This window comes from Ictalurus punctatus, chromosome 20, assembly GCF_001660625.3.
Source record: "Ictalurus punctatus breed USDA103 chromosome 20, Coco_2.0, whole genome shotgun sequence".
Lineage (NCBI taxonomy): Eukaryota > Metazoa > Chordata > Actinopteri > Siluriformes > Ictaluridae > Ictalurus > Ictalurus punctatus.
This window is the reverse complement of record NC_030435.2, coordinates 3,484,110-3,498,644: the sequence shown is the minus strand read 5'-3', so window position 1 is coordinate 3,498,644 and position 14,535 is coordinate 3,484,110. Positions and strand designations below refer to the sequence as shown.

General features: G+C 37.6%; 3 protein-coding genes across 8 annotated transcripts in view; all 3 read left to right on the top strand.

Moving 5' to 3' along the window:
* arhgef2 (rho/rac guanine nucleotide exchange factor (GEF) 2) overlaps positions 1–1,630 on the top strand; it is a 61,482-nt gene extending 59,852 nt beyond the window's left edge. For both annotated transcript variants that reach the window (XM_017495310.3, XM_017495312.3), the window contains one exon: positions 420–1,630. In XM_017495310.3, coding sequence (XP_017350799.1) covers positions 420–490 — 71 coding nt within the window. In that variant the 3' untranslated portion in view covers positions 491–1,630. The remainder of the gene's footprint in view (positions 1–419) is intronic.
* Positions 1,631–1,767: 137 nt separating this feature from the next.
* LOC108280392 (annexin A2) lies at positions 1,768–12,434 on the top strand. 2 transcript variants are annotated; one of them, XM_017495316.3, is made up of 13 exons: positions 1,768–2,746; positions 4,334–4,402; positions 4,583–4,676; positions 4,859–4,953; positions 5,634–5,747; positions 6,537–6,627; positions 7,373–7,452; positions 7,539–7,598; positions 7,745–7,835; positions 7,912–8,007; positions 9,804–9,862; positions 9,959–10,069; positions 10,162–12,434. In XM_017495316.3, the coding sequence occupies exons 2-13, from the start codon at positions 4,355–4,357 to the stop codon at positions 10,222–10,224; spliced, it is 1,002 nt and encodes a 333-aa protein (XP_017350805.1). In that variant the 5' UTR covers positions 1,768–2,746; positions 4,334–4,354; the 3' UTR covers positions 10,225–12,434. The 2 variants fall into 2 exon arrangements, with proteins under 2 accessions (XP_017350805.1, XP_017350803.1); XM_017495314.3 differs by having other exon boundaries at positions 4,859–4,956.
* The window catches only part of LOC108280389 (tropomyosin alpha-4 chain), an 18,161-nt gene continuing 15,911 nt past the window's right edge, over positions 12,286–14,535 (top strand). For all 4 annotated transcript variants that reach the window (XM_017495308.3, XM_053688587.1, XM_047162634.2 and 1 more), the window contains exon 1: positions 12,286–13,008. In XM_017495308.3, the coding sequence (XP_017350797.1) occupies positions 12,877–13,008 (132 nt within the window). In that variant the 5' untranslated portion in view covers positions 12,286–12,876. The remainder of the gene's footprint in view (positions 13,009–14,535) is intronic.

The window sequence follows — 14,535 nt, the reverse complement described above, 5'->3', positions numbered from 1 at the left end:
GCGTTTTGAAATGAGAGAGCTGGATAGACCTAAGGACTAAAGCGCCGCTGCATCACCAGGCAGTGATGTAATGTAAGAAATCGTTAGGTAGATGTTTAATTCCGAAGCTTATTAGGTAAATCGTTAAGGTAAAGAGGTTAAAATTTATTTATTTATTTATTTATTACCTCTCCAATAGTGTATAGGTGTCTCCGAATGTAACATCCTGTATCTCTGTCTCTTTCTGTTTACACTCTGGGTGGGTGCTGCTATTCTCTGTCAATATTTAAGCCCTTCTTCCTGTACACGCAGCTCTTTGAAGACTGACAACACACACCGTTACATCACCACCTAACTACACACACAAACAGAGCCCCACCCACTACCTTTGATCACTGCTGGTTTCATGCCTCGTGTAATTCTGTAATTGTTGTGTGTAGATCTGCAGGACATCCCGGAGGAGAGCGAGTGCATAACCGAAGCCCCCGACGGCGACTCGGGCCACAGTTAACGTCGGGCTCCGGTCCGATACTTCCTGTATACATAACGCTACACGACGCCTCCGGTCTCCTGCGAAACACCAGAAAGAAAGAGAAGGAAAAAAAACAAAACGTCCTCTTAAAACGTCGTCTTAAGGACGAGATTTTTTTTGAAGTGGAGCGGAGAAAGAAGGGTTCTACGGAACTTGTTTTGCCTTTATATTCATGGACTCGAGCAGCATTTGTCTTAATAATTTATCTCAGAATAACCTCTTATCACGAACCGTTGTAGCCTACGACTGCCTGCCTTTTTTTACGGGGCCAAGCACCGAGTGCTTGAACTCTCTGGTTTATTATTATTTTTACCATTTAGTGGAAATGACTGAACTAGAAAGGAGGCTGAAAGTTTTAAAAAGGAAAAAAAATAAATAAATAAACCATAGTTAAGATGGATGTAATCATGATGAAATCATGTACCGTATGTCATCATTCATCAACCGAAATGACGTGGGTGTCCAAACATGGTCATCGTGAAATAATTTATAGAAGTCGTAAAAAAAAAAAAAAAAATGTAATAAATAAACATGCGATGCTGGGCTGAAATTTTTTTATACTTTTATACGCGGATACTTTTCGGCGCTATTGAAGTACCCGAGTTCGAAGAAACTCTCACAAATGGGTGACCAATAATAAAAAAAATGTTTGTTTTTTTTTAAAAAAAGACCAAAGTTGTTCGGCAGATAGTAATCTAAATCGTAAACTATACGCTATTCTATAGATTAGATGACAGTGATCATGTTTAGTACATTTTGGTAATGCATGTAGAACATCAGATATACTTCAACCCCCCCCCCCAGACGCAATAGTGGTATGATCCATCAGCTCGTTAGCATTTTTATCCTCTTCATCCTACGTCGTTGTACTGAAGTAGACGGACTAGCTGAAACGCATTACTGGTCAATGAAGGGTTTTTTTCTGTACTTTTGTGTATATTATGTATCTGTATAAATATTTTGAAGATTTTGGAAGGGGAAAAAAATGAAAAGAGCTCAAAGGAATGATCTTGTATCTTTGTGTATCTTTTTTTTGAGACTTTTATGTTGTAATTTTATTGTTTTTATGACTTAACTGCTTGTTTGCATTGTGATGTTGAAATATACTGTAGGAAGTTCTTCATGGGTTTTTTTTTTTGGTTCTTTATTGTCTCTCTCATCTTTGTGTGGTTCTAAGAAGCATTTAATTATTTCAAATAATCGCTGTAGGTTAAAGAGGTCAAAAAGTTAGCTAGCTAAATAATGCTGCATAGATTAAAAACTTTTCTTTTTCACTACCCTTTGAAATCACTTACAACCAGCCATTGGGGCGAGGATAAAATCGCACGCGCTTACGTGTAAAATCGCATCACGTGTGAAAATGAATTCATCGTGAAAAATCACATTGGGGGTGGGGGAGACGACAATCCTGTGAAATACAAGTATTATTGCGCTAATTTTTAAAATATTACGTGAAACAAATCGGGTGAATACGATCGTAAAAAATCATCACAAATACAAAAAATAAAAATCTCATGCGCTCTATGTTAAAAACGAAAAAAAAACGTCATTAATCATGAGGAAATATGTGAACTATCATGTGGTAATATTAATCATGAGGGGGGGGGGGAAATGGATCGTAAAAACGCACAATAGAATCACATAATGGGAGATGTGAAAAACCAGACACGTGATTTTCACGTGACTTTTCCGTAACAGTTTTTTTTAATGGTATAAAACGTGCGTACTGTATACTGAACAATTTTGTTTAATGTTTTGAAAGTGTAATTCATTTAGGAGTCTAAAAAAGTTGCCCACTGGGTATCATACAGACACACACACACACACATACATATCTTAACACACTAGAGGTGTGAGATCGGGACTGGCACCCACAAGGCACAAAAAAACGAGGCCAATAGGAGTGGTCAGAATTCCTTCAGGAGTCGGATTATAAAAACTTCCTGTACATACTGTACATCTACATGACACCACTCTCTGGTCCATACACCGTTGTGTCTGGGTGAGTCTCAATGACTCAATGACTGTGTCTATTCTTCACGACTCTGACCGTGGCCAAGCCTTACACGCCTCAGCCAATAGCTGAAGACGAGAGAAAATATTTGACATCACGCCCTTATCAGCAAACGGAAGAGGACGACTCGGAGAGTCCAACAGTCGTTCAGGTGAAGGATCACACACACACACACACACACACACCCAAGGATAAAACTCTACCGTCACACTGCAGTTTCAGTAAGTAACCTGCTGGGTTTATTTCTTTCATTTGGACAGGTGTGTTGGAGAGGACATTCATTTAAAAAATAATAATAATAAATAAGACTAACAGTAATAATAAATAGTAATCTAATTGAAAAAAGCTTTAAAAACCTAAGTAAAAATTTTGGTTAAAATCTTTTTTTTTACCTTTTTTTTTTTTCTTTCTTTCTTTTTTTTTTTTTTTTTTTTTTTTTTTACATTTTAAATGTTTTACTGTATGAAGCTCACGATCAAAAACGTCAAAAACGTCTTCTTTTTTTCTTTTCTTTTCCAAATAAACCTGCAGCAATGATTTCAAAAAAAATTTTTCCCCTAATCATAATATTAAATGCTATAGCTTTAAAAAAAAAAAAAAAAAATACTCGTTTTCTGACTCGGTTTTCTTCATCATTTATATAATGATACGATTAATATCATCACTTCAGGAAGATAAAAAGCCGATGATCGCCGAGGTAACACGCCCAAGTCGACTATTTACCCGGTGGAAGCCAAACACGCTGTGAAGCTCAGAATATCCGAATATTTTTCCCACTACATGTTACTACAGGGATCGATATAAGAGTGTGGATCGCTGGGAAATGTGGTTTTTAATCCACGTTTACGTATCCACGGATGCGTTTGACTTATCCAATCGGTCAATTGTATAGCAGCGGCGCAATGCATTAAATCATGCAGATACAGGTGAAGAGCTTTAGTTCATGTTCATATCAAACATTAGAAGGGGGGTCTGTATGATCTCAACCATTTTTATCAGGGTACGGTTGTTGTTTCTTTCTCATTATCACGTATGTTGTATCAGCTATACGTTCCTTCACCATCCATCCATACATCCACCTTCTATACCACTTATCCTTTTCAGGGTCACAGGGAACCTGGAGCCTATCCCAGGGGCACAAGGAGGGGTACACCCTGGACAGGGTGCCAATCCATCTCAGGCACAATTCACACACCCACTCATACACTACGGACACTTTGGACACGTCAATCAGCCTACCATGCATGTCTTTGGACTGGGGGAGGAAACCGGAGTACCCGGAGGAAACCCCGCAGCACGGGGAGAACATGCAAACTCCGCACACACAGGGCCACGGTGGGAATCGAACCCCCGACCCTGGAGGCGTGAGGCGAACGTGCTAACCACTAAGCCCCATTCCTTCACCCGCCTTTCTTTTTTTCTCTCTCGCCATTAAACTGAACTATTAGTAAATAAAACGTACGAAGTCGTGTTGTTCGTCATTAAACAAAAAACTTTTAAAATGCAACCGCTGGCAAATTGTTGCTCTGTAAAAGGAACAAATAATGTTAAAGAGACTTCAATGAATGCAAGAAATAACACTGTTGCAAATATGTTGGAAAATCTTGGAATGTTGGAAAATCTAACGTCGGAATGTTGGGAAAATGGCGGAAAACCCTAACGTCGTGGATGTCATTCGGAGTAACTCGAGCATTGTTTGCATGTCATTTGTGGTTGAAGCACTTCTTTCAAACTTCACCCGAGCCGTTCCTGGTTGCTTTTAAATTTGCTTTTAACTGAGTTTTCTTTTTAATGTTGGCAAACTGCAGGCACTAGCTTCTTGCTCAGAGATGGAAAATGAACCGATTACCGTCGAGTATATTCCAGCGAAACAGTCTGTACGTACTGTCTTCCTTCTTCCTCCATTTCCATTTGCATTTATTACATTTAAACGCTTTTAATTGAAACACTTTTATGCTTTTTAAGTGTAAAAGAATCCATTTCACACGTATAGTTGCATATTGCGCTTGTTTGTTTGTTTTTTTCATTCGCTTATCCACGCATTCCTTTCATTTCAGATGTGGTGGGGAACTCTCGGGACCGTCCGGCCGTTTCTGCCGTTCGATCCGTATCTGGACGCGCGTCAGATTAACACCGCGCTGAATAAGAAAAGTACGATCCTGCATCATCCAGCTAAAGAGTTCTCCAGACATAATAAACACAATACTAAAGCCTTCTTTAGATCACTCCGAGTGTGGAAAAATTGGTGCTAGCTTAATTATTTATTTGCAGATATGGTATCAACTTGGTGTGTATACTGTACTGTATATGTGGATGTGTGTGGTGTGTGTTAGACGCTGACGTGATGACCGTGATGAAGATCCTTACTAACAGGACCAACGCGCAAAGACAGGGCATCGCGTCGGCCTATCAAAACCACACACAGAAGGTGGTAAGACATTACAGTGGTTTAAACCAGGGGTTCCCAAACTTTTCCAGGGCAAGGCCCCCCAAATGGCATTAACATTTGACCGAGGCCCCGCTTTTGCAAGATGTCTTTAAAACACATTAAAAATACAGACTTCTGAATATATCCCCCTTTTTTTTTTTTTATTAATAATTACGTCTTACGTCTATACATTACATTACATTAGGAATTGATTGTGTGTGTGTGTGTGTGTGTGTGTGTGTGTGTGTGTGTGTGTGTGTGTGTGTGTCTGAAAAAACATCATGTAAAAAAAATCATGTATTTATTTATTTTTCACACCAAATTGTTGAGGCCCCCCGGGCGCCCCCTGGCGGCCGGCTGCGTTTTCTTTTGCCTTGTTAACTTGTGTCCAGGACGTTGTTCTGTGTGAGAAAAGTGGAGAGTTGATTAAGATTAAAAGCAGCTCTTTCTTATGATTATTCAATAAAAAAAACACACCATAAGACGTGTTATGCATGTCTCAATGAGTGTTAATGCCCTGATCTTCCTTTTACATTGTGACGTTATTCACTTTTACATTCCCGTCCTCTCTTATTTACATCCTTAGCAAGACATAAGGATTGAAACGAATTCTGATGTTATGATTTCTGATGCCTTTTCTTTTAGCGCCGTATTTTTTTTTTTTTTTTTTTGCCATTCAGGATCTGAGTGCAACTCTGAAGAAAAGCCTGTCAGGTGCTGTGCAGGAGCTGCTTCTGGCTCTCATGATGACTCCAGCTCGCTTTGACGCTCATCGCCTTCGACAGTCCATGGAGGTGAGCTTTCATGTCATCATGTAAGGAATAAAACACTCTGGGACGTGCTGATATAAGAAAATAATCAGTGATGCAACGATGTAATGCTGGCTGAAAACGAGCGGAGTCACTGTTTCGAACCTGAAGTTGATTATTTTCCAATAACATCACTTTCTGATGTTTTTTTTTTTCCCTCTTACACCCCAGCAATTTATTAAAGTCATTAGTTATGAAAAATTTTCTTTTCTAAGCACAATTATGTCTTTCTTCACTATTATAAGTCAAAAACATGTTTAATAAAAGCAGTAGAGACGCTAACATATAGAGCAGGGGTTCCCAAACTTTTCCAGGGCAAGGCCCCTCAAATGGCATTAACATTTGACCGAGGCCCCGCTTTTGCAAGATGTCTTTAAAGCACATTAAAAATACAGACTTCTGAATATATCCCCCTTTTTTTTAATTAATAATTACATCTTACATCTATACATTACATTAATTTAGGAACTGATTGTGTGTTTGTGTGTGTGTGGTTGTCTGAGAGTGAGAATTTATTTTTCACACCAAATTGTTGACTCCCCCTGGGCGCCCCCTGGTGGTCCCCCCTTTTAAAACCACTGATATAGAGGACGAATTAAATCAGTGTCAAGTTTTACTCAAGTTTTAGTCCTTACCATTTAAATGACACTTCTGAATGCACTAAATGGTGAGTAAATAGGATATTCAGATAGATACTGGTTTTATACTATCCATCAATCCATCAATTCCCATTCAAATTTGACACATTTTATTTTTAAAAATCAATCCTTGCAGGGGCTCGGCACGGACGAGGAAGCACTTCTGGAGGTCTTGTGCACCAGATCACCAGACCAACTCCGAGATATCACTGTAGCGTACCATGAAGGTGAGAAACAGTAACAATGAGTCGAGAAACACTGTAGATTACACATTAAGAAATTTGACACTTGCTGTGATGTGCTCTAATAGGAAAATATTCAATGATTGGATGCTGTGATGAAGTGGCGTTACTCTTACAACACCAAAGTTGTAATACCATACTTTTGCTATAAGAGCACATCCTGAAAAGTTTATTTCCTTGTACACCACTATTAAAGGTATTTATTTATTTTAAATTATTAACGACGTTCTATTTTTTTTATCTGTTTATAGTTACATTTGATCTTGTGGATCATCCTTGAAACTAGTTAGCTCCTGTTATCATTATGTTTTAGCAGCTACAGTATAAACAGCTTGGCAGTGCTTGTCAAATGAAGACTTTCCAGTGGCGGAAAACGTACTGACACTGGAGACTCCTTCCATAAATGTTTAAATAAATGTCTCCTCATCATATCAGCGACTTTATATATATATATATATATATATATATATATATATATATATATATATATATATATATATATATATATATATATATATATAATTTTATTTTTTCAAATAACAACCCATTTTTAATTTGTTTATTATGACACTTAGATTAAGTGAAGTGTCTGCCATTCAAGTCCTTGCACTCAGCACTGTCAAAGCTGCTGTTATGGAACAGGAATCAACACCTTCTGACCAATCAGAATGGAGAATTCAACAGCGCTGCGGTACTGTAGAACTTACTAGTGTTCTTTTTTGGCCTGCAGCGTATGGCCGCTATCTGGAGAACGACTTGATCAGTGAGACGAGTAAAGAATTTACCAAACTGGTACTGGCCATATTGAAGGTACGGTCTGGTTAACAAAGTGTTATTGATTAAAGCTTATATGTATGTAATGTTGCAATAGAGTGATTTGTCTGCCGTATCAACAGAAGGAAGAGCTGAACACACCTGGAAAGATTGATTACGAGCTCATTGATCAAGATGTCAAGGTGTGTCAATCTCTGCCTCGCTATGTCTCATATCGTAAAACAAGAAATTCCCAGAAGTCAAGTTATTTTACGTTATGTTATGTTATGTTATGTTATGTTACAGTCAAGCAGTTGTTAATGTTCTGAACATGTCTCGGTGTGTTTAGCAACTCAGAGATGCTGTTATTGGAAAGAAATCGAATCCTGAGCCCTGGATTCAGGTGCTCACATCACGCAATTCTGACCATCTCAACAGAGGTACAACCTCAACCTCAACTTCAAGTACTAATCCCTTAGACGATGCACCCAGTGTGACTTAACGCTGTTCTACTAGTGCTCTCTAGGCTCGAGGATCAGAAAGGCGAGACAGTGGATAAAACCATCCAGAACAACTTCTCAGGAGACTTGCGACTTGGTCTACGGATTTTGGGTGAGGAAACAACTTGTACACATTCCACCATTTGTTATATTAAAAAATATATCTAATATATAAATATATAAAAGTGTCATAGACTAAAGAGAAAGATTTATATAGAAGAGTGATGATATATTGTGAAAAGAAAATTACACATACCTGACAATTAACTCATTATTATTATTATTATTATTATTATTATTATTATAAGTAGCAATAGTTGTTGTAGTAGTAGTAGCAAAAATAGTAGTAGTAGTAGTAGTAGTAGTAGTAGTAGTAAAAGTAGCAGCAGTAGTAGGAGTGGTAGTAATAGTAATAAAAGAAGTGGTAGTAGTAGTAGTAGAAGTAGTAGTAGTAGTAGAAGAGGTAAAAGTAGTAGTAGTAGCAAAAGTAGCAGTAGTAGAAGTAGTAGTAGTAGTAGTAGTAGTAAAAGTAGCAGCAGTAGTAGTAGTAATAAAAGAACTGGTAGTAGTAGTAGCAGGGGTAAAAGTAGTAGTAGCAGTAGTAGTAGCAGGGGTAAAAGTAGTAGTAGCAGTAGTGGTAGTAGTAGTAGTAGTAGTGGTAAAAGTAGTAGTAGTAGTAGCAGTAATATTAATAGTAGTAGTAGTAGTAAAAGTAGCACTAGTAGTAGAAGTAGTAGTAGTAGTAGTAGTGGTAAAAGTAGTAGTAAAAGTAGTAGTAGTAGTAGTAGTAGTAGTAGTAGTGGTAAAAGTAGTAGTAGTAGTAGCAGTAATATTAATAGTAGTAGTAGTAGTAAAAGTAGCACTAGTAGTAGAAGTAGTAGTAGTAGTAGTAGTGGTAAAAGTAGTAGTAAAAGTAGTAGTAGTAGTAGTAGTAGTAGTACAAGTATTTTGTGATTGGCTAACATTACGTAACAAGAGCAACTGAAATTCTGCATAGCTGACTGACTTCAAGCCACCAGTCGGTAATAAAATAAAAATAAATAAATAAATAAATAAATAAATAAAAACTTTAGTAAAGATTTACAGTTTCATTTCCTATCTTTACATCTTAGCTTGTACACGCTCACAGCTCAGAATTACACAATTTACAGAATGCTAGCAAGCAATCAAGCACCAAGAAAGGTAGCTTAGCTAGCTAGCAGGAACACGGTTACATTAGTTAACCCTAGTTCATGTTTATAAACTAATGATAATTTCATTTATTATTAAGTAAACACTAACAAATTAACTTAGTTAAGTTTAGCGAAAGTTAAAGGTTTAGCTAACATAATAACATTTGAATTGGCCCAATAGTGCAGTTAAGAGCAACATACATATGTGCAACTGGTTTTAGTCAGAATGTTTACTTAAACTGTCATAATTATGAGGAACAAGACCTAATCCTTTGACCTCTAATGTCACGTGGTGGCATTTAAAAAAAAAAAAAAGAAAAAAATAACTGTTTAGGATCTTTTTCTCATTTTAAACATATCACATTTAAATGACACCTTAGAGATTATGGAAGCACATCGCTCCATCAATTCATCCATCCATTAGTAAATATAAAAATCAATATAAATGCAAAATTAAATACAAAACTACTGCAAAAAATAGCAGGAACATGTATTATAAATAAAATGTATTAATGATGTCTTATTAAGATAAAACAAATATGAGACTTTGAGAAATATAAGAGCATTTTACTAAGATACTTGATATTGTCTTCTTGCATGCAGGGAGGGGGTGTACAAATATTAGCTACAGTCGCCTGTAGTCAAGATATTTCCTTTTGTTACGATGAAATGCTTAATGAAATACTTATTTGGTGTTCATCCCTATGCAAATATTCGCTCATCTCTGAACCCCCAGTTCAAACGATCCAAAACACACCACACTTCTTGGCCCAGCGCTTACACACCTGCATGAAGGTAAGGAGGATGATTATCTAGCGTTGTTACCATTTTATCAGTTATACTGAGTGACTATATTGTGTTCGTGTGTGTGTGTGTGTGTTTGTGTTTCAGAAAAACGCTGTGGTTCGTGGAATCATGGTGGCTCGGAGTGAAGAGGACCTCCTGTGGGTGAGGGTCGAGTTCCGCAAACTGACCAATCTCTCCCTCTACTCCACCATCCAGGTCAGATCACACACCTCTGACACTTTATCCGAATCCTACAGCCGTACTATATGCTGTGTGTTCATGGTGCACTTATGTCATTTAACTTACAGAAAGAATTCAAAGGGGAGCTGCAGCTGGCTCTTCTGGCTCTGTGTCGATCTGAGGATGGGTAGAAGAGCACGTGTGGAAGTGATGCAAAGAGTGAGGCATATTGGATTTAATCGCAATTAAACCTGTACAGAATTCAGTTTCAATGATTAAATACATATTCGCTACCCCGAGTTACCCCGAGTCGTCCTGTTTTAAACCATAATAAAGAGAAATTTCAATGTGGTAAATTGTACAAATCTATTACTATTATTATTATTGTTATTATTATTATTATCAAGTGACGATTCCTTTGAGGAGACATTTATTTAAAATTTATGGAAGGAATCTCCAGTGTTAGAGGTAAAGCTGATAAATAAGCCACTATGTGTAATGTAATGAAAACAGGAAATGACTTGGCATTTACAATTGTGGTCATAATTTTACATACACCTTGCAAAATGTTAATAATTTTAAAATAATAAGTAAATAAGAGGGATGATAAAAATAGCATTTAATTTTTTTTTTATTTAGTCCTGCCCAGAATAAGCTATTGCAGGTAGCAGATGTTTACATATAGTCCACAAGACACAGAAATATCTGAATTTACACAAATGTTTTTTATGTTTTATGATAGTTCATGTTCATGAATCCCTTGTTTGTCCTGAGCTGTTAAACTGCCCACTGTTCTTCAGAAAAATCCTCCAGGTCCTGCACATTCTTTGCTTTTCCAGCATCTTCTGTATCTTTTACCCCTTTCCAACAGATGATCTTTTCACACCGAGGGCAACTGAGGGACTCGTACACAACTATTATGAAAAGTGAAAACATTCAATGATGCTCAAGAAGGCAACACGATACATTAAGAGCCAAGGGGGTGTAAACTTTTGAACAGGACGATCGGTGTAAATTGCTATTACTGATTTCGTCTAGAGTGGATTTGATTCAAATCTTAAAATTAAAACTACAAGTTAGAAAGTTTTTAACACCATCTCTGACACCAAGGCAGCTCAAAAGTGAATGACTTGAACCCTAACCCTTTCTGTATCCCTTTCCTATCCACTGATTCAGCATTTTCTTATTCGTTCACATTGTTGTCCTCTGGTTTTCCTTTCCGTTTGGGAAAAGTGCATGCTTCCTTCCTTGTGTCCCACTACACTGCACATGACAACAATGATGTCAATGTTCTGTATGGTATGGGTGTATAAAATGAGGGAATGCGTTAAAATAAGAAGTGCTAGTATCTCTGCCCAGATCTCACCCGGATACCATAGATTTGTACTTAAGAAATGCTGCTTTAATCATAAAGACTGTACTGTGCTCATCCCACGACTTATTCACAATGACTTATAATCCCACTATCTGTTGTCACCCTAAAGAGGATGGTTCCTGGTTCCAGGTCAAGGATTCTTCCTCATGTCATCTCAGTGAGTTCTTCTTCGTCACTTGCTGCCTCTGGCTTGCTCATTAAGGGTCTAAATCTACATCTGGATTCCTGTAAAACTGCTTTGTGGCAATTTTTATTGTTAAAATGTTCAGTGCAACCCGTGGAAAAACTAAACAACATCCACACCCTTTATTAATTTATCATCAAATAACTCCTATACAATAGATTTATCAGAAGAAAAAACATGGGGGTGGGGGAGATATCAAGGTCAACTGAATTTGTGAGCTTGTGAAAACGACAGAAGAGTATTCCCGAAAATAATCTGTGGAGAATTTAAAATGTCCCATTGACTAACATGGTTAAAATGGTATTGCAGCCAACCACTAGAAGGCTTCAAAGACATTTTGGCTTCACTGGGTTTTTTTTACATCCCTGTTTCGACGTCCACTTTTATATACCGTCCATGGTGCCAAATTCACTGAAGAGCACCGCCATCTAGTGACCGCGTGCTGCAAGTACATTTAATGACGAATATCGAATAATTTTCTTGAATCTTGTTTTTTTTTAAAAACGTACCAGCGTTTTACTTCACATATCGAGTTCAGTGTTTTAGTTTTGACATTATTTCCTAAAAAAAAAAAGAAACGAAAGACTTTTAATGACATAAGCGTACAACGATGTAGCGTCACTTCCGGCTTACAGGGCGGGGTAAAGCGGAAGTGGCTTTAATATGAGGAAGCTGAATGCGGGCTAATGAGTGAGCGAAGAGAGGAAAGGAGGTTGTGCGCGAGCTAGGAAAGGAAAGAAAAGGAACACCCTACATCTTGCCTTTAGCCTCTGTTTTCTGCTGTTCTGTTTTATTATTTTATATAAATACAACCTTTGGACAGCTCGGTGGGATTTTCCTTCGGAAGGAAGAAGAAAAGAATCGAAATATTTTTTTACGGGAAAGAAAAATCAGTTCGTCGCCTCAAATTCAAACATCCGGGGAAGCTAGCTCGCTCGCGCCGTCGGCTAGCTCACACAACCGAAACATTTAAGCTAAGCTAAGCTAAACTAAACTAAATATTTATCTCGTAACTTTCTGTATTTTTCTTCCTGAAAACACTCATTTGTGTTTGTTAAGCAAATAAGTCTTGGTGTAAAAGATATATATTTCAAAAAACAAAAAAAACAACAACAAAAAAAAACAAAGTCGACTGTTTATAGATAGATTTCTCGCGCCCACAGATTTTAAAGGCTCTGATTTGTAGGTTAAAAACTCCCGAATCGCGCTTGGTCCAGCTTCAGCCTCGTTACGAATTCAACAGCGTGTTTAACGGCGTCTTGAGAGGAAGGGTGTAGTTATAAAATGGCCGGAGTGAACAGTGTGGAAGCGGTGAAGCGCAAGATTAAAGTTCTGCAGCAACAGGCGGATGAAGCCGAGGAGAGAGCCGAGGTCCTGCAGAGACAGGTCGAAGAAGAAAAGCGCTCAAGGGAGCAGGTAAAGGAACACCAAAATCTCTTATTAAACCAGCAAAAAAAATGTTTTTTTTTTTAAGTATCCTTCATCATCTTATAAACTAACGCTTGATATGTCCTTCATGTCAAATGTCTTTAATTCATAGTGTAGCTGGGTTATTTTCTGGGGTTTGTACAGTGTGGCAGTTGAAACCGGAAACAACCGAGCGGTTCACAGCTTAGAGTCTTGCTCAAAGGAAGTTGCGAATATTTGGTAAGGGGGAGTGTAAAGATAGTGCTGAACTCAATCCTTCAGTCTGATTGGTTGTTGTTTCATTCTCTAGACCAGCAGCTCTATAGGTAGGGCAGTAATACTAACCACAGGTTTATAATTAAAGCTCTTGCTCTAATACATTAATGTGATTGTGCTGAGGAGAAAGTGATAACCAGAACCTTCTTTAAACCAGGGAGAAGGTTTGAACCTCGAGTCCGGCCGGCGCCTTGTATCTTCTCGGCTATCATCGCACTGTTAATTTCTGTCTAGCAGTGATAAATGTATAATCCTCGACATCATGATGATGGTGGTTTTATGTAGGCAGAGATTTATGGAAGGAGTGTCCAGTGTCAGCGCTTTCAGAAATGGTGGAGGGGGAAACCCTCAGGACTGAGGGGTTGGCACTTCTAATCTGTAGACATGTTTCCATTCACATACTTTTTTTATGTGAAATTTGGGATATTGCACATGTATAATACATAAAAAAGCACAAAACGCCGGATGGAAACAGTAGATGCGAATAAAATCTCTCAAACATGCCGGAAAAACATGTGCGCTCAATTGAGGCGGATAATTAAAAGAAATAAATAAATTGGTACTATGTGCTTGTAATCTGTGATGAAACACATTTACTGAATAAATTCCTTAATGTGCTTAAAATAAAAAAAATCATGTTGGATTGTCTCAACAAATCACGTGATCAGATAATTGGCTTAGAAAGGTAAGAAGAAGGAGGGGGAAAAAAGAAATGGCAAAGAATGAGATGTTCGTTTCTGTTTCAGTCACCGGCGACTGTTTTGTTCTGTTGAACACATGGGATGGAAAACGGTGTTTTTTTTATTTCACAGATGTTTTATGCGATACTCCATATTTTCCCGCGAGTTAAATTTGCAACTAGGTTGGAAACTATTAACATGACAAGCTGCGAGATTCTTTAACTTTTTAATGTAATAAATAACAATAACTTAGCAACTTAAAAAGTATGATGTGTCGATTAATGAATAAATTAAGAATAGCAATACTTGGGGAAATTGCGGTGGTGGAAGACTAATTCTCGCGTGCTGTTATTGGAAAAGATTCAACTTCTGGGTGGGAAGAGTGACTTCGCTTTGCATCACAGCACTGCATCAGTGATTATTTTCCCATGACAGCATGCTCTAAGTGTTTTATTCCTTACTTAATGTCCACACAGGATGATAAAGGTTAACATGTGCTACCTGTACACATTGTGGAAAATTTCTCATGTTGTACTTTATTACAGTGATGCGTCATTGTTTTCCAGTTCTAAGTATAAGT

What these genes read in the sequence shown, in the direction of transcription:
- LOC108280392 (XM_017495314.3), top strand. Translation starts at nt 4,355, where the DNA reads ATGGAAAATGAACCGATTACCGTCGAGTATATTCCAGCGAAACAGTCT. An exon ending in ATATTCCAGCGAAACAGTCT is followed by an intron (nt 4,403 to 4,582) that starts GTACGTACTGTC and finishes CTTTCATTTCAG; the next exon opens with ATGTGGTGGGGAACTCTCGG. An exon ending in TTCTGACCATCTCAACAGAG is followed by an intron (nt 7,836 to 7,911) that starts GTACAACCTCAA and finishes CTGTTCTACTAG; the next exon opens with TGCTCTCTAGGCTCGAGGAT.